We start from the raw sequence: 23,313 nt of genomic DNA on the forward strand, positions 1-23,313 counted from the left end.
TCATTTTTCACGATGGTACCTTTGCCTTTTCTTTTTCGGTTTATAATTTCTTTAGGATCTGTCTAAGGTGGATCATTGTGAGACTGTTTTCACTCAATTATGGAACTTTTTCTTCCAAATCAGATTGTTACCTCTTAATGCCAAGAATTCAACATGCAAAAATACCAGTGGCGCTGATGGTAATCATGGCTAACTTAGCATTAGCTTTTATCTCGATAGTGGTAAAACCGTCAATATTTAGTTAGCGGGAGAAACCCCCAACAACCCATCTTTCTGCTATTTAGCATCTTTTCCAACACCCCAACTCTAAATTCTTTGTATGAACTTAATTAACAGACACATGTCCAAGTGACGGCGCCTCCTGTCAGCTGTGGTTTATCAGCTCACTCCTGCAGCTTCAGCCAACATCAGTTGCTATGAATTTATGATTACCACAATCCCGTCTGTGGGGGACCTGGAGGAAAATGTGTTTATTTTCCTGACTGAAGGGCACAGAAGGGATTTAAAGTGTGTTCCTCTCAAGGTAAGTATGACCAAACAGTCGGCCAATAAAGCTGATTCTCTGTCAGCAGTCTACTGAATTAAATCAGAAACGTCACCTTTAGTCCTTTATGTCCTGTAGTGCAGCGTCAGCAGACTGCCAGCATTTGCCCTCGGCTCTTGTGATAAGATGAGGCAATATAATTGGTGGCTATGTTGCTTTCTTAAGCCATGTTTGAAACGACATTCAGTTCCTTGCATAAAACTCAATGTTCTCACAATAAAGATGTTTATTAAAGTTGAAGAAATGGCTGATCTGTAGAGTTCTTGTGAAAGGCAGCCAGTCATTTGTGTTTGGGTTTGCTGGCCAGAGCCTGCAGGTTAGCCGGACCGCCCCACACTGTCCCAAACACGTCCTTCTCAGTCCTCAGGGCTTCATACAGGGGCAGCTCTCGACCCGACAGCACCACCTTCTTTACAGCCTGGATCACCGGGGCAGCTCCTGTGGTGTAGCGGCTGATCCAGTCCTCGGCCTGCCGCAGAGCGGTTCCTGTGTCGTCCCCCTTGTGCTGCTGGGGGGCCTCCAGGACTCCATCTGTCAGTCCAATTTGCAGGCTGAGCTCAGGGCCCACCTTTACTGCGCCTGCGAGTAGCTTCAGCGCACTTGGGCTTCCAACGATGTGGACAAGTCTCGCCGCACCACCCCAACCTGGAACCAGGCCCATGTGCTTGTGGACAAACTGGATGATGCTGCCAGGCACCATTAACCTGAAACAGATGTGACAATGTGGTGAATGCAGTTTTCTTTTATTCACCAGTACAGGAACATTACCTGAAATCACAGGCGGTGGTGAGTTCTGCACCTCCCCCCAGTGCCCTGCCCTCCACCAGAGCAACAGAGATGAGCGGCAGCCTGCAGGAAATATTTATTCAGTCAGTAAACTGGAAAATCCGGCTGCTCTGTTTCATTCAGCGTTGATATTAACGATGAGACAGAGGAGGACACCTGACCTGAGCAGCCTGGTGAGGGTGTTCTGCATAAACATGCACATCTTCATCCCGTCCTGTGGGTTGGATATCGCTCTGACAGCATTCAGGTCTGACCCAGAGCAGAAGGTTCCACCAGCGCCACGAACAATGAGACCCTTCCCTCCGGTCCAGCTCTCCAGCTGACTGACCTTCTCCTCCAGCTCCACCATCATGGTGCCTGTGACAACAGAATCCCATCACCTGCAGAAAGGTTCCTCTAGAGACACTCCCAGGGCAGAGTTGACCGTACCAGAGAAGGCATTCATGCGAGAGGGGTTATTGACAGTCAGCACAGCGACACCAGACTCCTGCTTCAGCAGGTCAATGGAGCCTCCAGGAAAGGCCTGCAGCTTCTCTCTGATCTCCTCCTGGTTGAAGTCGTGGATTCTGGAGCTTTTTCTCAGCAGCGGCCTTGGGGGAATATTTACACGTTATATTATTTAGAGTGATGAGGTCAGCTCTGAGGGGCATCTGTTCTGCCTCTGTTGCTAAAGCAACCACCTTAGCATTATTATATGGACTGATGTTAGCTATTGTGTCCCTGAAATTATGTTGAACGTCTGGGAATGACTTGTATCTTCCCATGTGGCTGTGTGGTGATTTGTGTGCTAGGATGCAAACATTAACTTGGGTGCTGACTTTGGTCCCTTACCCGGCCCAGGCACCGCACCTGCTGCTGACCAAGAGTTGTTTCCTCACTGCACACAGCACCATCCTGTGATATTAGATATTATATGAAGAACATCTCGTCTTGGACCAAATTGAAGCGGCCATTCATTCTTTATTTATCTCGCTGGTATGATGCAAACTGATTAAATGATGTACTTTACTTCTATATCATTTGGAACGAATCTTAAACTACTTTAACTTCATTAATACCTAGTTACTGACAATTCCTTTCTGACAGTTTGTTTAATCCAGAGGTGGATACCGAATGTCGTGCATGCTTCCAGGGTCTTTATATATATATATTATATATACGTTAGCAACTAGCGAGCAGTGAAAACAAACGTGTGGCTTGTTAAAGAGTTTTACAACACCGGTGAATAATAATACATTTTTCTTACAGTCTAGATAAAATACACGAACCAACCTTGACAGTTGTGCTACCGAAAAATCAGTCCCCGGAAACTCGAACTCCGCGGAATTAGAAAATGGTAACACAGCATGCAGTTCCAAATAATGACCACTAGAGGGCAAAACAATCACACACTGGCGGAAATGGGAAACTATATTTGGAATTTGCAAGAACTCGACCTGTAAAATATAAATAAATATTTCAGAAATTAAACAATTAAATTGAGATCTAGAGACAAATAAAAGCTATAATCACTGCATCCACAAACATTATTTTTTCCTCTTTTCTTAAATTCTGTTTTCTCCTATATTTTAACACCAGTTAGCCAGTGTTAAAGATGAGTTTTTTCTTTTTTCTTTTGTAAAAGTCCAGTACCTCATCAGACAAATTTCTGTCCAGAGATTCGTTTTTAAAACACACAAACTGTTTTGTTGCATTGTTGTTTACATTATTCCTTGAAACCAGTAATGTCAAGTGGGAGGTGGGCACGAGTCTAAGAACAGAGTAAAGTGTGAATTGCTGTGCAATCATAGCTGTGCAAAAACACATACCACCAACTGCTGTAAAATTGGCTGTCTGATGGACAGCCTGATGTTGCAGATGCTGAGGTCTGTAAAAATCATGCATTCAAAACTGTATGTGTCAAAACGGTGGTTCAGAAGGTCGAGCAGGGGATACATTTTTGTTTTTGTGAGTGAGGGTTGGAACTTAGGGCTGCCAGACAGCGAGACAAGCAGGCAGCGAGGTGATGATATAAAGACTGGAAGAAGTGCAAAAAGAAGGTGGGAGCGTACCAAAGAGAAGGGAGAGTGAAACACTTCCTATCGAGTGGTCTGATCTATGGCTACTGGGAGCATAAATCCTTCCATTCTCCCCGCACGCCCTCTCCTGTTATTTACAGCCCCGAACACACCTCTAAAAGCAAACTTGGAGGAACAAAAATACCTTTATCGGTTGTGGCCAGATCTGTGAGGATTCCAGAAATCTGAATCATAAAAGTAAAACTGCCAAATGCCAAAGCTGCAAAGGTGTTGATGCCCTTTTCAAGTTCAGCCAAGTTCAAATGCAAAGTGCAGCATCAACATATTAACATCTGCATTAGATCTGCTTTGGGAGCACATTCTTCACAATTAGGTTCCATGATTCCTGTCATGCAGAACTTTGTAGAGCCACTATGTATTTGTCCTGTGTATAAACCAGAGGGTTGTATTTCCCTGAAGAGATAAAGCCGAAATGTCTTCATCACGGCAGCATAAAAGGTCACAGCATTCAAGACTGCAATGGACTCAAGTTCCACACCTCGGAGGTCTATTTAAAAGTAAGGAAAGAATTCAAAAAGGTCGGGGAGACTCTTCTGACGGGCATTCCAGACACTGTGACTCGGTGCCTTGCTGTGCGCAGCACACTGAGCAAGCTCCTTCAACCTGTCTCCAAACATCACTCCGTGAAGCGCAGCACCTGAGGGGAGGAAGGGAGCTCGGTGGAATTTATACAGACCTTTTTATAAACTTAACCCGAGAGTTTGGTTTTCAGAATAAAAAATATGCGCCGCTGCCTCTTTCTTTGAACCACCGCTCGTCTCTCTCAGTCATTTTGATTTAAAGTCTGTGTTTGATGATCCGTCCAGAGATTGGCGATGCAGCCGCAGACTCCGGCGGATAATGGAAACCCGTCTGAAATATCAACCTCGCCTCCTGGGGGGGGGGCAGAAAGCATATATCACACAATCGTCTAAATGTATCTTTAAACATTTCATGTCTATGAGTTTTTTCATTGTGTGGCTTCTGGCATGTGGCCCCTCGGGAGATCCATCACTGCGCAGATCGATATGCAGCTGTTTACTCCACAGGAAGTCCGGGAATGTGCTGCAGTCAACGCGGCTCTGTACCAGCTTACTGAGATGGCTGTCTGTGTTGGGTATTTACATTTATTTTATTCAGCTATCAGGCTTGCGATGGGGTGAAATAGTATCAAAACACACACACACACACACACACACACACACACACACACACACACACACACATACACGTACACACAAAGTTTCGTATTTCTTTCTTTGTGGGGACTTTCATAGACATAATAATTACCCAGCTCTCTACCCTAACCATCCCAACTAACTCAACTAACCCAAACCCCAAACCTGAACCTAAACCTCAGAAGTGCTGGAGCATTAGGTGTCTATTTCAGGGTAGTTTGGCAGGTGCCAGAGGATCTGAAGAGCCTGGAGGTTTCCTGTGGGGAGTTCAGGGAGGTCGTTGGAGGTAATGGAGAGAAAGGCAGAAAACAGTGGCTCAATCCCAGCAGGACAAAAGAAAACACTGCAGTTTGGTAGGAAGAATTACAGTGGCACCACAAAGTGAAGATTCTATTTCATCTATGTGAAAGAACACATGAAGTGTTTTTTAAAAAATTATTGAAAACCAGAATCAAGGTTGAGAAAAAGGGAGTTCACTCAGTGAAAACAATAGAGTGCAGGAAAAGATCCACTTCGGGTGCCTCAGCTCTAATCTTGTCTGATTAAATAGTTTGCAGTAGGTGTTGAGTGATTAGCATTAGCATTGACAACCAAACATGTGAGCGGCTTCACTGAATGTGGACACAGTGGTTAGTGGGAAAATTGGGCCTCATTACACATAAAATTAATCAAAGAACAGAGGGAATGCTTTTGTCCACAACTGAGTCATTTGAAAGTGAGAATGCAAATTGTTCCATTATGTCTTTCCAGCAGCTGCAGAAGCAAAACAGTCGTGATTATATAATCATTCCCACATCTGCATACCTTCCGACTGGAGCAGTAGCCAGCAGTGGCAGCCCTCGGTAAGACCACCAAGGGCCGGGCCGGGCCTGGCCGGACCGGGCCGGGCCGGACCACTGGCGGCCATGAGGAAACGATGACAATATTTATATTTATATCAGCAGCAGGGTAAGATTTCTGGCACCGTAAGATTGGCACACCTGCTGCTTCAGTCAGCCTAAGGTGCCAGATTTCAGGGTCAGGGGTGAAGTATCTGTCCCCTGCAGGGCGAGTGCGCTTGCAAGCCTGTCTTTGTATATTTACTTTACGCAAATGGACACGTGTGCATGTCTGCGTACAACACTGGTCAGTGAAATCCAATCCAAATGAGGGTCTTCTAATATAACCAATTAGAAAAAAAAACATGTATGAATATATTTTTTAATTCATGACAGGAAGCAGATTGAGGCAAAGTGGCGTACTTGATATTTCCTCTCCTCCTGTCTTGGCGCCCTGAGTCGTCTTCTGGAGGGAGTGATGACAGCAGCAGCAGCCAACCTGATTTAAGGGGCTTTGGCCCACAGATGATCATCTAGTTAGATAGGCAGCTCTCGCTCAAAATTGCACCTAATTGCATAATGAAATGTAACATATCCCGAGAGGTGTGCAGGGATGTAGTTTTAGTTTCTTTGTGATGTGCAAAGCAAAGAAAAGTTGCAGTGTTCTTTAGTTTATTTGACAAAAACAGAACAAAGGCATCCATTTGATCCCGCGACTCCCCACTTTAACGCCCGACTAATGTCCCAAATACTTCACCATTCGTTTTTAATAAAGGTAGAAAAAAAGGCTTTTCACGTTTCCCTAAATATCGATACGGTTCGCACTAAAGCAGGCTCCGGTGAATAATGTCGGACATACGTTTCCATTCATAAACATCAGCACGTGGTGGCATTACGATATCAGCAAAATCAGAAAGAAATTTGCCTTTGGTACAAAGTTGGGGGTTTTTTTCTTTAAAAAAAAGAACATTTGTGTGTCAGTCACAAAGCGAAGTATTTCTCTCACAGGCAAGGTACAGTCGGACTGTATCGTCCAAAAGGCAGAAATTTGACCCTGCTGTGGTCAGCACGGGTGCAGAGGGTTGACCCTGCAGAGGGGTGATCCCAGAAGGTGGAGGGGTGGAAGAACATATATGCTAACAGCACATTAGGTAGGTCGCACAGTTTATGGACACAGTCAGTTTCAAGGTGCAGAGATTCTTGAGATGAATTGCTGCACTCAGGAGTAAAGCACTTCAGAGTCTGGAGGACTTTTTAATGCTTCAGTCAGATGATGACAGTCTCCATCTGAAGGCTGCGTGAGAGGAAGGTGGAACCGTGGGCGTGGAGGGGGAACAGAGGAGGCGCGGGTGTGGTGGAGGGAGAGGAGGAGGTGGAGTCCGAGGAGGTGAGGGAGACTCTGGCCCAGCGCGAGGGGAGGCGTCGTTTGGCTGGGCGGGCGGGCCTCAAGAAGTTCTTCAGGGCGGAGGAAGCCTCTTTGTTCGCCTGTGGAGAAACAGATGAATTAACATTTAGGGTTATCACACTGTTCTATTGGCAAACGATCACACGCTCATATACTTTACATGGTGTCACGTGTCCCATCGGTAGTCTTCTTGGCCCTGGGGGAAACAACAGGCATATTTCAAACAGGAACACAAATTTAGCTGGATCACGTGGGAAAGGAACATATCCACTTTCACGGGTCGGAAGAGATGCATCTGGACTGACAACTCACAAATGCCGCACCGAGGAGTTTGGTTGGTATTTCAGTCTGGGCCGTTAGATTAAACTTCTATGGTATCTCGATACCACATTCCTTTTAAAACACTAAACAAGGCCGGCTGGATAATGGCTTCCTAGATTTCTTTCACATTTGCAAGCTGTGCAATCACAGTTCAGTGGACTTCTGGCCTCCTCACAGATACCCAAGTAATTACAGAAAAACGCTGCAGGTCACCGTGGCTGAGAACAACAAGACCTCCTGAAGAGATTCTTATATTTGAGATTCTGAGGAACCTCAGTCGTTCAGATTATAGCGCAGCCTCTCGACCTCTTGGCACATGCCAGAAATAAACATTCCCAGTCAACTCGTGCAAAGGCAACAAGGACTCAGTGTTTTTTGGAACAAAATCGAATCATTTAAAGGTTCAGCAGCATAGAAACATAATCTGATTTAGAGTGTAAACAAAGTCAGAGGGGGGATCATTTTGAGGGGGATATTCCTAAATGTGAACTTCTGAGTGACATGTCAGCTGCTCGCACATTAATGTGTGAATACTGGTTGAGCATACCAGACTACCCACCTGCACTGTTCCACACACTGAGCTGTAGCTGCTGAGCTGTACGTGTGTGTGTTTCAGAGTCAGGGGTAAGGCCAGCGGCTCCACATCCAGCATACCCAGTTCTGTGATGGTCTCCCCCTTCTTGATACTGGCGTTGGGACTTGAACTCGCCTCTCTCAGCTGGCTCTGGTTCTCCTGTGCCCGGGCTGCACTCTCGTAATTCTTCAGAATCCTCTCCAGGGCTCCGTAGTTGGACCTGGACCCCTCTGGCCGTGGGTACGCAGCTAGAGTCAGGGGCTTCCACGGATGGTCATTCAGCATTCGTGGAGCGGGTCTGGCACTGTCCGACTGGGAGGGAGGAGTGGACAGATGTTTTGGCTGGGTCATCTGTCTTTGTTGGCCGTCCGCAGACGGCTGCAGGGGAGAGACGCCACCTCTGGCTGCCAGAGGCTTCGCTTCACTGGGACTCTTGCTCTTGGAGCTGGAAGTGTCCTCATTCTGACCTGGCTGGATGTTTTCAGATGAGAAGAGAGCCTCAGTGGCTGCTTTGTGTCGCGGTTTTCTCAAAGGACTGCTCGCTGCACGAACCGGTTTGACCTCAGGACTGTCTCCAGGACAGGGGACAGCAGAGGCCTCCCTGAACACAATCGGCGGCTGTTCACATGAAAGATTCGTGCAGACAATGTCAGGACCATTTCCCCCATCGTGACCTGTGGAATCTGAGGCAGAGAGCAATGGTGCAGCTTCAGAATTCACTGCCGTCGCGTTGGCAGGTCCTGGCAGGACTTTCGTCTCCCTGGGAGGTAAGACCTCATCTGAATGCTGGCAGCCCGCAGGCCGAGCATCCATTACTGCAAGGCTGTCTTGTTCCTCTACACCACGACCCATCTCAGCTTGAAACAGAGTCCTGTTGAACTCGGCTGTTTTTTGCTCTAGCGTGATGTTTCTTTTGGAGTCCTGCTTTTGAAGGCTGGCAGGCGATATTTCAAGAGAGGACAAGAGCAAGTCAAGAGGCAAGTCTTTGACACTCGGAGGCAGTTGGGCGCCTTTTAGGCCCCCAGAGCCACACCCTGAGTGCAAGTCTTTATGAGCAGTCAGTACGTTGACTTCAGAGAAACTTTTTTGCACATGGACGTCAACAGCCTTACGGTCGGACAACTTGCTGGCATCGCAGGACCAACGATTGTGGCAACATCCTATATTACACTTCGTGTTAGCAGGCACGGAACACGACGCTACCACGCCATCTATTAAAATCTTCCCTTCGTTTTCTTGTAGCATTGCCCCAAACTTGCGTACAATAGATGGGCTGCTGCACTTTCTGTCCAGCAGACTACAGGGGCTGTGGCACTTTCTCATCGTGGGCAAGGGGGATTCTGGGATGTGGAGTTCTGTGTCTGGTTGGGCAGTGGTGCTCAGATTCCAGGAGGAGGTGCGGGGAGGGACTGGCGGAGCCTCGTCGAGTTCAGTGAGGTTTCCTGGTGTTCCTGTGCTGGAGCTTCTGTCGGCCTGCCAGGTGTTTTCTGAAGACAAAGTCAACCATCTCTCCTGTTCCAGCTCCACACAATCATTATAGATCTGGCTGAAATCACACAGAGCATCATCCACTTCCAGCACGGTTTTAACGTGGTTGTCGTTGTCCTCTTGTAGACACAATGCTTCAAACTGATTCCTGAAGGGGAACAAAGTTGCATGTTAATCTTCATTTTGCATTTAATTCACCTGCGGTATGTTGAGACATAACAGGTAGATTTGTTTGAGTTGGCGCTGGGATAATAAGACAGTGAGGGGTTTAGGATTTTACCTCCTATCTCCGCTCTTCTTTCTGATCTCATCCTGGTAGCTGCAAAGCTCCTTGCTTACACGAGCGATCTCTTTCAGAGCCTGACACACACACAGACGGAGACAGATACGTGAGAACGGCTAAATCCCAGACCAGCTTGGTGTACTGGAGACAGGAATCTTTCAAGAGAAATAAAGATAACACCGATAATGATGTTTGCTGCCTGTGATTTATGGTGCATAACACTCACAGCATTGAGAGCCGTGGTGTTCCTCTTCTTTTCATTTCCATAACTCGGCTCTGAGCGGGGAGAACTTTGTGAGACACCATCGGAATCCGTTTCGCTACTATTTGAAGAGCAAATAGTTAGATCCATGCAATATCCAGGAGCTGCATGCGAAAGACCCCCAAGATCTGTGGTTTCAGTGACTGACAGTTGCTGCCAAGGCTCCAGAGAACTCAACTCGATCAGCTCATGGTGTGAATGTTCCTTCTGGCCACCAGCATTAATATATTGACTGAGGTGGTCTTCTTGAAAGCAGGTCGGGTGACCTCCGCCATCCACGGCGCCAACGTTTCTGCTGTGAGAAAAGCCGGGCAGTGACGTAATCCTCGCCGTTCCCGACCGGCTGCTGCCGCTGGACGGCTCAGAGGGAGAGTTGCCACTGAGAGAACTGGAGCCGGTGCTGGTGGAGCGAATGCTGAGTTGGTTTGTGACGTCGAGGTTCTGCTTTCTGCTGGTCCCTTCTCGCTTCGCCCTTACTTCACAGTACAACTGGATGAAGAAAGAGAAAATTGTGGCAATTTTCCAGAGTTTTCTTTATATTTTACTTCATGTTCCAACACAAATAAGCACAAAGAATATTAAGATAAATTACTCAGGTAATCCCTAACCTCCTGAAATGAAATCCCAAAATTAAAAGCATTTCATGTTGAATGTACTTGCTTCCCATCTAGGCTGTATGATACTACCTCCTTTTAACCTGCCATGTTTTTTCTGTTGTTGTCCTTCCATTTTCTGGTCAAACGGGAGAGAATGAGAGCCACGTGTTATTTCCAGAGCCAGTTGTTCCAGCGTATTCTGTCCAAGTACTTTTGTCTCCTCATTAAAATACCCTCATCAGATCCTCTGGCCACGTTAGAGCCGGACTCTGGCTCGCTCACAACCTCCGCTTGGATATAGTTTTTTCATCTTTCTACCTCTTTCATACCCCATTAAGTCGTTCCAAATAGCTTCTCCTCAACAAGGCGAAAATGAAAAACAAATCCTTCTCATAGCTATTTTAGTGCTCTACAAAATAAAAGTCTACAAAATAATGCTCTCAGGTTCTGAAAAAATATATTTTTCCTCATTTAGCACAACATCACAAGATTATAGCAAATCAAGATTTAACATTTAAACACTGGTACTGATGGTGCTGACAAAGATAATTGTGACCGTTGCTGTGATATAATCAACATTCCTCAACATGAAAGGACTATGTCTTCCCACATACTTATAGCATATTTCCCCATTGCAAATCATCCTCTACATGATTCGCAGTCATGCGTTATCTCAGCCGGAGCTCCAGTCTCGAGGTACAAAGAGCAGAGAAGCAGCAGGACAATCTCCTTCCTTTCTTTGTGATCCCCGGCTGCACTTATTGTTTTGACAGTGCTGACGGTGAACAGGATGTGGAGGAGGGAAGTGTTCAACACTCTAAGCCCCTCGGTGCACAGGATGCCCTACATCAAACCACTAAATCATTTCAGGAGTTTTGAGGGCTTTTTACTCTAAATCTGCAACCGATCCATACAACTATGGGAGAAATCCTTACACACACTGATAGATCTTACCTCTTCTATTTTCTTTTGCATATCCCTCAGCTGGCTCTCCCACTCCCTCCTCTCCACGTCGAACCGCTCCAGCAGCTCGGCTTTCTCCCGCGACCAGTCTCTTTCACTCAGATCCAGGCGACAGCGCAGGTCCATGGCTGTGGAGCGAGTGTCCTCCAGGAGCCTCCGCTGCTCTTCCCTCTCCCGGCGGAGCGTCGGGGTCTCCCCGAGCTTCTCCTGTGCACACGGTGCCAACTGGCCTCCCCCCACAATCAACCCAGTGCGCTCCCTCGCTTCCAACTGGAGAGAAAGAGAGAAAGAGGAGGAGAGATGGAGAGGAAGAGCGTTTAGATGGGAAAGAGTGAGAGGTTCACAGCAGCAGAAAGCACTCTGTGGTCATGAAGGATCAATTGCAGCAAGACAGAAAAAGAAATAAGAGCCAGACAATCAAGAGTTGAACCAATGGAATTATGAGAATGAAGGAGTGTCAGGAAGTGAAGGTGGGGGAAAAACGCACCGCGGGGACTAGTGTGGGTTCAGGGGAGGGAAGCAAGAGGAAACAGAAGATTTAAAGATGAAAATATCCTGTAAGATTTCACATGCAGGCCTTCCAAGTGGGGGTCAGAGTTCAAGTCTCTTTTCTAACTGACACAGGATGCAGAGCAGAACATGGCAGATTTGTATGTGGTAAAAATGCATCTGGGGTGCACGAGTGCACGTGACTTCATTAACAGATTTATCTGAGCAACAAAAAGCTCTGCAGAAACGAAGCCAAGTTTGACGATATTAACAACACTCAGAGCACAAAAACCTATTTCACGAGGTTGAATACAACTTATAAATGTCCCAATTAAACGCTCTCTTCTAGTCAATTCCCTGGGAATTCCCCTTCTGGATTCCACAGCATCGGCGCCAAAAACATGTTTTCAGTTGATGGACTGTTAGTCTAAAGGAACAAAGAAATCTGAATAAATAAAATGAAAAATCTGCAATATCCTCTGCCTATGAGAGACTCTGGTAGTGTTCGTCATAAAAGAATCGGGCTGCATTTCAGCTTAGATCTGTGACCTGGATGATTAGGGGGGAAAAGCATTTGCTTTGCAACTGGAATGAGCTCAAGACAACCCCTGTGACTTAGTGCATGTGTGAGTTTAGGTGCGTGTGTGTGTGTGTGTGTGTGAGTGTGTGTTTCAGAACGGGAGAGAATGCACACAAGCATGCCAGAGTGTGTTATTTTAGAGTCACAGACGGCCACCAAAGCCTTCTTACAAGCCCTGGTCATGGTGCTATTTCAGCCTGTAGGCTGAGGTTATGAAATTATGGTGTAGAAAAACAAGTCAACCTTTTCTGTTGGCATTTTGGCTCTTCCCGAGGGTTCCCGCAATTACAGACGAGTGATGACTGATGGCTGCTGCCCTCTGTCTATTTTCATACCTGAATGTAAATAGTGAAAGTGCAAAGGTGTAGGACATGCTGGTACACATTTACGTCCATGAAGGTAACTGTGTCACCACGGTGACCCACTATAAATAGTGGATACAGAGCCTTGTACTATGTCACATTCCGACATTCACGGGGGAGGTGGGGAGACTCGAGGTAAGAGGAGGAGGGGGACTTGGCTGAGTGAGCCAGAGTGAGCTGTCTCCCGGCTGCCAGCAGCTTTCATAAATCAGTGGCATGTGGAGAAATATGTCTCCAAATATCCAGCCTAACGTCCGTGTGAGAGCGTGGATGCCTGCCTGGTATTTGGTGGTAGAAGCTCCCAAAAAAAGGATCATAACAAACAGAATTAAGCAGCTCGTTCACAGGCATGAGGGGAAAGGATTGTGGGAAAAGATGTGGAATTAAAATCTCAAGAATAGAACAAGCATACAGCTGTTGGTAAGCTTCAGCTGTGCAGCACTTATGAGCTAGCATGCTAACTGCTTTATACCATATATCAGATGTCAAAAAAATCTTCATGTATATTTCTATACTGTACTACATGTATTTCTGTCCTGCATTTACACGGCTAGCTGTCCTATCAGCAGACATATAAATTTCATGAATATCACGACTCATTCCATTGCTAGCATCACATGGCTGCTTTTATAGAAATACCATAACAACTTTTCAGATCTATTCATTCCAATTCATCATGTCCTCAACAACTACTTATTATCTATGTCGATAATCTTGCATCATTCTTTTCTGCCAACATCTAAGTTATATAAAGGTGCACCAAAACAATGATAAGATGAGCATGAAATAATAACACCTCCTGAATAAAGGGAGAAAAAATTGGACATATACATGAGATTTGCACACTTTAAGACTTTAAGCTCTGGAGGATGAGTTGAATGAAAGAGACAAAACAACTATAATTGAACCAACTCCACCAATGACTCAACCCCATCTTAAATTTCCCTTTAACCCTTTTGTGCAATGCAAATGTGCAGGACATTTCTGCACATGTGAATGAAACGTTCAAGCATCCACTTGACAAACCGCCGTGCCTTTAGCATCTCTGTCACATGGAGGGAGACAGATAAGATCGCATTAATCTTTCTGGACCTTCTAAGCACAAAAACAGAACTATAAATGACTCCGATTTTACAACATTCTCCACAAACAAGAGTGTAAGATGGCTCAAAGCCAGCAGGACACAGAAAGAGAGCTGAACAGCACCATTTTCCAGTCACACGGAGGGTCCACAATGGCAGTTACACACTCTGTGTGTGAGAGATCTGGTAAAAAGTCACCACTTCATGGCTTGGCCTGACGCCCCGCAGTGTGGTTGCGGCACCTTCAAAGCTGCAGCAGCGCTTTATGGAATTTCTGAGCCTCCTTGAATCATTTACAACATCTCCTAATTGTTCTAGAAGCTTTAAAAAATTAAAAGACTGGTATGTTATGACAAATCACCTTAAAGCCTGGAACGCTACCCTCGCCTAAGGACGCTGTCATGGCGACAACACAAAACAGAGACCCGGCAGGAGACACAGAGACACTCAACAGAATTAAATCTCTGACAAACTTCACAGCAAATCCTCTGGAACCGCTCTGTAAATGTTATTTTGAACGTTAGCTGAGTCCTTTGGGTTAATTAAATAAAAGAACTACAATGAACAATCAAAAGATTTTACAGGGGTTTCTGAAGGATCAGGTTTATCCTTGGACTTCAAGGCAACCAACACGCTAAACCTCTTAGCCGCGAAGCTTTCAGGAATCACAAGTGAACCATGTAATTCTTGACACAACCTGGCACCAGACTACTTCCTCCCTGTTTGGATTGACGCAACTGTGGCGGTCCGTGGCAACAATGGGCTAATGTTATTTCTGCCATTCAAAGCCAGGTTCAGCGTCTGTGTCTGGTGTCGGGATCGTGTTTGTCTCGGTACAGATCTTTTTGTCTAAGCCATTGGATGGATGCCCGGGTACAGTTATCATCCTTTCATGTGGGCGGCAAATCCACCCTACCCCAAACAGCAGAACAGTCATGCAAACATGCACACAACACACAGACACAACACTTTAATTACAGTATAATCAGTCACTAAAATGCCATATAATGAAGTAGTTGTTTCTTAAAAAATAAAAGCACAAAGACCGCACACTGTTGCCGGAGTCACCTGTGCAATCCTGCGTTTAAGCTCGGCTTTCTCCAGCTCCCAGGAGCATTTGTCTCTGGTGTACTGCAGCTGGAGCTCGCTCCTCTTCTCCTCTTCTCTCTTCACTTCCAACTGCACTTCCTCTAAAACTGTCTTCATGTCCAGGAGAATCCTCCTGTTCTCCCCTCCCTGAGTGGAAACACATTTGGCTGCAGTGTTGTCACATATAACAAAAAAGGGCACAACTGGATGTTGTGATGTCTATTAATAAAGCCCTACTAAGCTAAAAGTACATTTATATGGTAGAAAGGACAGTTTGTGGAACCCAGAGATAACACACAGAAACATATATTTAAGTCTTAGTTATAACTGGGATTATAAATGCTTCAAATTACTTGTATATCAGCCATTTCTCTCAATAACGCCTCCTTCTCACGCATCCATCCTTCCTTGTCCTGCACATGCCTCTTTTTCAAATCCTCTAATTTCTTTTTAAGCCGCCCATGTTGAGTTTGTTGCTGCTGTTGGTGCTCAGGACCCGGCCACATTTGTCCCCTGGGGAGCTCAAACTGGGTCCCTGGGTCACCTTCTCCCGCATCGAACTGAGGCTCGTAGAGCTGGCTGAAGACGGTGGGCGGAGAGGAGATCCTCCTCAGCGGGCTGTGGCTTCTACGCCTGCCTCTGTCAAGCCGGTCCATCGGGGCGCACGGCACAAACTCCCATCCCTGAGAGGGGACGTAGCCCCCGCCGCCACCCCCGCCGTTCATAAACGCACTCCACATTCCTCCAGGGCATTAAAGAGAAAGTAATCAAAGCTGCTTCTCAAAGTTTTTTAAAGTAATATCAACTGTAAACATATATTTTTGACACAGTCCCGACCCAAATTCATTTCGACAGTTATCCAAACCCGGCCAAATCCCCTGTTGGCCGCGCAGCAGTGCGCAGAGCCGCCGTGCGCAAACACTCGACGATCCTCTCCATATCCGTCCTTCCTCTGTGTTTTATCTATAAAAGTCCTCCTCGCTGCTGCAGCCCTGCACTGTTGTTTTCCTTCACATGTTTGGATCGGAACTGGCTGTTTTCTCTCCCCGTCGCCTCTTCACTGTCGCCGCAGGCGACAATTGAGAGCTGGCGATGGGAGGACGGTCACCCAGTTACCACGCAAACGGGAGAAGCTCCCAAAAATAACACGGGCCACACTGGTGTAACAGCGGAGTATTTTTACTCCCTGTAACCATCAGTTTATCGCCCAGAAGCCGGATCGCGGCGTCTGGCCGCCGAATAGGGGGAGAACGTCTGTCAATCAAAGCGAAGTTGCGGATGACGTCACGGAACGGCACCTGGCGCGGTGTCCAATCAAACGATCCACGCTTTGTCGCGATAACTTTCAGATGAGGCCACTGATGGAGCTTATTGCTGAGTTTATTACCGCTGGTGAGTAAAGTTGACTATCCTGACCCAGTTTCTAAACCAGCAGTTCTGTTCTTTTAATGAAAGAGGTCATTCTTCCCTGTTGTCATCTGTAGACACTTAAAGCCTGGTTGTTTTCCCCCGTGAAAAAGCTCCAACTCTGATTTAAATTGTCCTAATTCTCCCCCCCCCCCCCCCCCCCCCCCCTTTCTAAAACAACTTTCAGAACAAAGATTCTTACCTCGTCTTCTAAAGACGCATTAATGGCACGGCTGAGATGAAGTCGGGACTGAAATGCAGCACAGCCAAGAGCTGCTGCCCACAGCTGCAGCCCCCTTTCTCTCTCTCTCTCTCTCTCTCTCTCTCTGTGTCTCCCTCTGTCTCTCCCCCTCACTCCCTTCCTCCCTCCCTCACAGCTGGCTATATCATGTGAGGTAAACCATCCCACCATGGAATTAAAGTAGCGGACCGGGTCTGCCCTCCCATCTCACTGGTCATGCTGGTCCACTGGTTGAACAGATTACCCACCCTCACTGGATTTAATTTATTACTTTAGTGTCCTGAAGTCCTTGGTCAAATGTCTTTTTCCGCCTTATTATTGCGATTAATGTCTGATCATCTGGTTGCAAGAAAAACATGGACCCAGACATGTTTTTGTCAGCAGATTTCATTCATGTCTGAGTAAATTCATAAAGGAGACCCCAGTACATATTATAGCACAAATGGTTGGTTGTTTCTTTACTCAAATGACACCAGTCCAAATCCACAAACTCCACCATTGTTTAGAACTGTGTGTTGTGGAGAAGCGACAAACAAGGCTGTTTTTCAAATGTCTCTGAACATGTTTTTGACTCCTCCAATTTATGTCAAAAATTGAGGACAGTCACGGTACGGGCATGTGACTGAGGAGGCCTGCAGGCACAACAGGCCCTTTGAGATGGGAGCCTTTTAAAAAGTGTAACAACGTACTCACCTAAATCCGTGCCGCTGCTCCACCTTCTCTGGTTGTGCTGAAAGCGTCTGCGTGGGCGGTAGCTTGGATTATATGGATATATGATAATGTCCTGTACCTTGCGTGACCTTGCCTGACCTTGCCTGACCTTGTGTGACGGGTTCCAAACACAGAATCGAAATCAATGGATGAATAAAGAAAAAGAAATGCGTGAAAAAAAGCACACAACGCAACACAACATGAACGTATGCTTTACAGAACAAAGAAGAGGGTGAAAAGGAATACCAGTTTAAAAATGGTGGCGTAAGAGAGTGAGGAAAACAGAACAAGGATGAGGATCAGCAAAATAATGGGCTGAAACATCTTTACGTGGAGGACACGATAGCAGAAAAGGAAATGGGAAAGGTGCGTGTTAGATCAGGAAACATCACGGAACAACATATTTAGGTGTGTGTGAGCTCACAGACAGCGGCTCCTCAGCCTGTTTGTCCTCCTGTCTGGGGACGTCCAGCCGGTCTATGAAGCCCTGCAACTCCTTCCTAAAAGCTTTCATCTGGGCGTTGATGCGATACAGCAGCTCGTGTTCTCGGATCCTGGAGGAACGTCGACACGCGCGGGATGGAAATGTGCAATTATCAATAAAGAAGCTTTGGAGGACAGTTTAATGGGGGACTACCGCAAGGTCTACGGGACGCGCATTGATTACCTGCCACCTTCCTCGTCCTCGTCCAGCCTAGCAAACAGCTCCCCGTTGGTGACGTACACTCGGGCCTCGGCGATGATAGTGCTGGTGTCAGCAATGAGCCTGTCGATGGTCCGGCCCAGCCTTTCCGCCTCGATGCGGATGTCTATCATCTGCTGCCGGTCCTTCAGGCTCCTGGATAAAAAACGAGCGTCCACGGGCGAGTAGAGGGAGCGCGTGGGGGTCAGGCACCGGATGTTCCTGACCTCATCGGAGTCGCTCTCGCCTCCGATGGGGCCCTCGCGCTTGCGGTGCGGCGGGAGAAGGCGAGGGGTGGAGACAGAGGCGGCGGGAGTGTCGTCATCCCGGCCGCCGTCGCTCTCCGCGTCACTGTCCCGTGGGCTGCTGCGGATGCCGAGGTGGGACGCCAGGTCGTAGCGCTGCATGTTGGAGAGCAGCACCCGGTTCTCGTACTGGAGCTGCATGACTTTGCCGCTCAGTTCATTGATCTGCAGACGCGACATTTTCAGCTCCTCCTGCAGGGCCTCCGCCTTTGCCGCGTCCGCCGCTCCTGAGGTGGACACAAAATCAACGATGAAAAAAAATAGAACATTTTTTGCAGCCCCCTGAGAATTTAAAGAACACGCTCTTGACCAGAATGAGCGTGTGACCTGTTTGCCCTCCAGACTTGTTTTGTTTCTGGAACACAACACCAGACTGAAATGTGCTGCCGGGTTTGAACTAACCTGCTCCGTGTCTCGATCCAGATTCATGGGATCCAGCCTTGTACTTCAGTTTATTCAGCTCTCCTGTAACCTATAGATTAAAATGGTTATTGTCATGTGCCTTTACAGGACAGAAGCAGTTGGGTTTGGTTGTCAGGCTGAGATCACCGATCTACAGGCAAAGTCACACATAGGTCACGACTGTAAGGATAAAACCAGATATACAGAGTGATTAAAGATGACAAACAGTGTCTGTTGAACCTAACAGAGGAGAATAAAGTAGACTGTTTGTTTTGTCTCTCCAAGAATAGGGCCTGTTGAGGAAATCATCCCTTCTACCTTCTTGTTCTCCTCTTCCACATCTGCCAAATTCCTGCGAAGGAGTTCAGCTTCATCTTCTACCAGCTGAAGCTGCTGCCTGAGCTCTGACAGGGCCTCGCTCTGCTCTCTGCACTGCTGACCTCCGGCACCAGAACCGTCCGCCCCGGCCGCCATCAGACTAGGAGATGCGACACGTGTTATCACGCTGCTCAAGGCAGAGGGGGGTCAACATGGAGACTGGCTTTATTTTATTTACCTGTCCTCCCTCATATCATCCAGTTCAGCCTTAAGACCCCTGTTCTCCACCTCCAACTCCACAATCTTCCTCCCCAATATGTTGGCCTCCTCCTCCACCAAGCGTAGGCGGAGCTTAAGCTCAGACTCCCGGGTGGTGGGGGGCCCTCCAGCCTCGCCTTTAGGCAAAGGGCTATCAACATCTCCATAGAAGGATCGATACTTCTGCAGTTCCTGCTCCAGTCGGTCCTTCTCCTTGTCGATCTTGGCCATTTTTTTCCTCATCAAGATGGCTTCCTCTTTGATGAAGGCCAGCTGGCATTTCAGATCATCATTTTGTTCCTATAAAGAAAAAACAAATGCCAAAGAAATGTATTTTTCCTGCATAAACTCATGATTTGTGGAAGTTCCGATTCCCTGAGCTGACATTCCTGTAAATGCTTTTCCAGCACGTTCCAGCCTGTTTATGACTCTCTGAGTCTTAGCTGCACAGTCCTGCAGATTACATTTGGTTTCAATTAGAAACCGTTACTCTGACTCACCTCAATTGGGGTTTGCGGGGCCTTTTTCTCAGCTTTGTGTCCATCTTTACTTCCTTTTCTTTTCAGTGAGAGCTGCAGAGGAGACAATGATTACCTCATCATTATCACTGTTTTTTTAGTGACAGCAATGATGTCATCTGTATTTAATGAGGACTGTTGGCCCCCTAATGGGGAAAATGTCCTAGTTTAATGGAAATTATTTGCTCTCAGTGTAAGCTTTATAGTTTTGACATAAAAATCCAAAACACTTGTGATTTTACCATGTGCTGTATGAAACCTTTCAAATTCAAAGCCAGGTCAAGCAGAGGACGGGATAAAAAGGCTCATGCATGACTAATATTACATTAATAAACACAATAAGTCATAGAAATGTTTTTTTTAAAAGGAGAAGTTTGGGTTTTATGGTCAGTAACCAATGTTGCCACCGATGTTTGATGAGATTGCATCCTGGGAAGTTTTGAGGGCAGTATCTGAACTCCTGGTTCTTCAGCTCGTTCCTCACAACACATATCAGACAGTAGGTGGAACGCCACAGGTGGGAATACTTCACCTCTTTGGCTTTCTCCAGCTCATTCTGCAGCGCCTGCTTGGTGACTTCCACCTCTATCAGCTGCTGCCTCAGCTTCTCGTTCTCATCCTCTGTCTTCATCCTTTTCTCCTCCACGTTCTCCAGCTCGTGGTGCAAGCGCACGGACACGTCCTTGGCAACCTGAGAGAGAGACCCAGGGGAGACATATGAGAATCTCTCCGGTAAGACAGCTATGGTGAATGTAACACATCCATTTTCCTTCCCAACCTTGAGGTCCTGCTCCAAACTTCTAAGAAGCTCTCCGTCCACCTGCCCAGTTTCTGTGAAGCGGAGTCTTTTCCTCTCTGCCTTCTTCAGCCGGTACTGAAGGATCCGGCAGTTCTTGTTGGCCCTCTCCAACTCTCTGCGCATGTCCTGGAGCTGGCAAGCATCTTCCTCATAGAAGGTGTCCCGCATCTCATCCATCTCAGCACGCATTTCCTCGATTTCAGCCTACAATACGCATGAAATGTATTAACAAAGCACCACAAAGAGGTGTCATTTATTAAGCAGCTACAAGAGGTGCACCACAGTATTAAAAACGACGGTGTAACCGGACTTCATTGGTCAATATGTACCTTTAGTTCATCGTTTTCGTCCTCCAGCCTTTCCATCTCCTCCTCCAGTCTCTGACCTGGCTGTGGTGCTGGTTGTGGACTCTCGGGCTCCGGGGACAGCTCCGCCTCTGAGGCCGGCGGGGACGCGGATTTCATCTGCATCTTCGTCCCTTTCTTCCCCAGGCTCTTGTTTAAGTGAAACTGGATCAGCTCAGATTGCAGGCATCCTTCCTTCCAGAAACCGGGTCCACAGCCCACCGTGCTCTTGGAGCTCTTTTTGCCGCCGCCCGTCGCCTCCCCGCCTCTCGGATTTTTGCTCCTCAGTTTGGGGGATTTGGACGCGCAGGGCTGATCGGAGACGACGCGGGGTGGATCGGCGGCGTCTTGCGCCTGCGCGCCGCCTCTGTCAGCCGACGCGGATCGGAGCAGCGTCGGGCTTTCAGCACCGGCAGCCTGGACAGCAGCCGCGCCTCTGCCGGCAGGAGCGCCTCCGGCCTGCCGCTCCCTGCCCGCAGCAGAGACAGGGGAATGACCTCGACTGTTTCTGCCTCCCCCTCCTCCCACTTGCTTCGACGTGGCGTGTTTGGACGAATTGCCGCTCCTCTGCGGGGCTTTGGACGCGCCGTCTTTGAGCCCGGCCGGAGACGAGGAGCGTTCCTGCTTCCGGCTGCTATTGTCTGCCTGCCGCGGAGAGTCGGCAGCTGAGGGGTTCATCGTGGTGTCAGCTCAGTCTCCGCCACATCCGTCCTCTTCAGCAGCGTCCCTGCTGCTTGAAAACATTTTCATGACTCCATAAATAAAGAATATGGGCTAAAATGAGATGATGTACAGGTAACCCGGTCATCAGACAGGTGTCGGGCGCGCCTTGCGCTCTAGATTTGGTTTATTTTTACACAAACGGGGATAATTAGGCTAAAGGGCGTCCAGAGATCTCTGTAATGAGACACGCGTGAGATCAGCTGCAGATCGAGCAATTACCAGCGGTCCCGAAAGGGTCATTGGAGCAGACCGGCTAACGAAACTGGGGCAGAAACTAGGAGTCTGCTCAGTTAAAAGGCTTCGCACCGGCGGACAGAGGGCGATCGATGAGGGGCTGCAAATAGCCGAACAATAGTTGAGCTACATGCTGGACGGTGAAGTGCCTACAGATGGACAGAATTCCAGGCAGCCATCATCTCATTTCCCACAGTCAGCACGATGACTCATAACAATTCAGATCATTGTGATCAGAAAGGTCAGAAGATACCAGATTTTTTGTTTTTTAAATAGCAGAGTTTGAACTATTTTTCTTTTCTTTTTTTGCATCAAACATGATCAGTGAGACTGCTGGTTGTCACTCCCTCGACCCCCTACCACAGGGAAAATTCAGACCAAAGAAGGCAAGATCCGAGTTGTCTTTCCATAAAAACAAATGGAATCAGGGGATTAATCCGAGCTCGAAGGCCTGACAACCGTCATTCACGCCCAGGTCATCTGAAACACAAAGAGAGAAGATCTTCTTACCTTTCAGGGCGGGTTTTTTGTGTCCGATTCTGAAGGGTAGTGCTGATGAGGAGGCAGATGGGGATGCTGACTGGAGCGCCTCCCAAGCAACCTGTTTCAATATTCATGACATTACGTCAGCGTCAGGATGGCAAGGCCTGCACAGATGATGGTGCACGCAGCAGGCTCCTCTCATTGGCTGTCTCCAGCTCTCTCCCTCAGCAGCGATTGGACGCAGGCGGCTGCACATTCACCTTTAATTCATCCCCTTTAAATTAACACTGAATGTATGAAGCCAAAAAAAGCAGTTTTTTTAAATCCAATGTGTTTATTACTGCTATGGTTACGGTTCACGCCACCCTGAAAGTGAAAGAGCTGAAAAATGAGCTTATTCAGCTCAGCAGGGTGAAGGTTTGGCCACCTGTGTTTCAGCAGTCCTCACAGTCATGCTGCACGTCTGTGGAATCCATTTGGTCCAGGCGCTGCAGGATCAGAGCTGCTCCTCACTGTAATCACAGTAAAATGACCAAACAAGATGTTGCAGGGCCGATTAGGGCGCAAATGCAGGAATGATTTTTTTTTCTTTTTTAAATTGAGAAAACAGATTTCTTTTGGGGGGGGGGGGGCGGGGGAGGGCTTTCAATCCCCCCTCCTCCTCACCCACTCCACCTCCCCCACCTCTTCATTTGTCTGCATTAACGTGACAGATATCGTCATGGTCGAGCCTCCCTGGGCCACAACGATGATTGATTCCCCTCCAACTGAAGTTAAATAAAAGATGGTGATGCAGGCTTTAAAAATAGGCCTTGATGTTCATTAGAACGTGCAGTTCTGGTCCATTTGGGCTGGATTGAGTCATCTTGACTGTGTGTTTCCTGCACATAATCAGGCCACCATAAGGCGGTGACTTTTGGTGTGAGCCGCTTGTTAAGTTGGATATTAAGCTCTCCCGAAAAATTCACCGTGTAAAATGTTTGTTGATTTCATGCCCAAGTTCTGTGTTAT

At 47.3% G+C, this 23,313-nt stretch overlaps 2 protein-coding genes across 16 annotated transcripts; both read right to left on the bottom strand.

Moving 5' to 3' along the window:
- Positions 1-746: 746 nt before the first annotated feature.
- On the bottom strand, positions 747-2,659 carry echdc1 (enoyl CoA hydratase domain containing 1). 2 transcript variants are annotated; one of them, XM_011605418.2, is made up of 6 exons: positions 2,603-2,659; positions 2,162-2,224; positions 1,760-1,920; positions 1,492-1,687; positions 1,313-1,393; positions 747-1,248 (listed from the first exon to the last, which is right to left on the bottom strand). In XM_011605418.2, the coding sequence occupies exons 2-6, from the start codon at positions 2,221-2,223 to the stop codon at positions 825-827; spliced, it is 924 nt and encodes a 307-aa protein (XP_011603720.2). In that variant the 5' UTR covers position 2,224; positions 2,603-2,659; the 3' UTR covers positions 747-824. The 2 variants fall into 2 exon arrangements, with proteins under 2 accessions (XP_011603720.2, XP_029694124.1); XM_029838264.1 differs by lacking the exon at positions 2,603-2,659 and having other exon boundaries at positions 2,149-2,204.
- Positions 2,660-6,038: 3,379 nt separating this feature from the next.
- LOC101068143 (protein SOGA3) lies at positions 6,039-22,829 on the bottom strand. 14 transcript variants are annotated; one of them, XM_029838382.1, is made up of 13 exons: positions 22,330-22,826; positions 20,848-21,595; positions 20,498-20,722; positions 20,252-20,410; positions 19,702-19,773; positions 19,182-19,501; positions 18,944-19,103; positions 18,626-18,695; positions 17,904-18,450; positions 17,661-17,790; positions 17,219-17,345; positions 14,857-15,024; positions 11,410-11,545 (listed from the first exon to the last, which is right to left on the bottom strand). In XM_029838382.1, exons 2-12 carry the CDS (start codon positions 21,538-21,540, stop codon positions 14,873-14,875), a joined length of 2,655 nt encoding a protein of 884 aa, XP_029694242.1. In that variant the 5' UTR covers positions 21,541-21,595; positions 22,330-22,826; the 3' UTR covers positions 11,410-11,545; positions 14,857-14,872. The 14 variants fall into 14 exon arrangements, 12 of the variants coding, with proteins under 12 accessions (XP_011603722.2, XP_029694236.1, XP_029694239.1 ...); XM_029838383.1 differs by having other exon boundaries at positions 20,848-21,614; XM_029838381.1 differs by having other exon boundaries at positions 20,848-21,592; positions 22,330-22,825.
- Between the last annotated feature and the right edge of the window lie 484 nt (positions 22,830-23,313).

The sequence above is a fragment of the Takifugu rubripes genome, chromosome 7, assembly GCF_901000725.2.
Source record: "Takifugu rubripes chromosome 7, fTakRub1.2, whole genome shotgun sequence".
In the NCBI taxonomy this organism is placed as follows: Eukaryota; Metazoa; Chordata; class Actinopteri; order Tetraodontiformes; family Tetraodontidae; genus Takifugu; species Takifugu rubripes.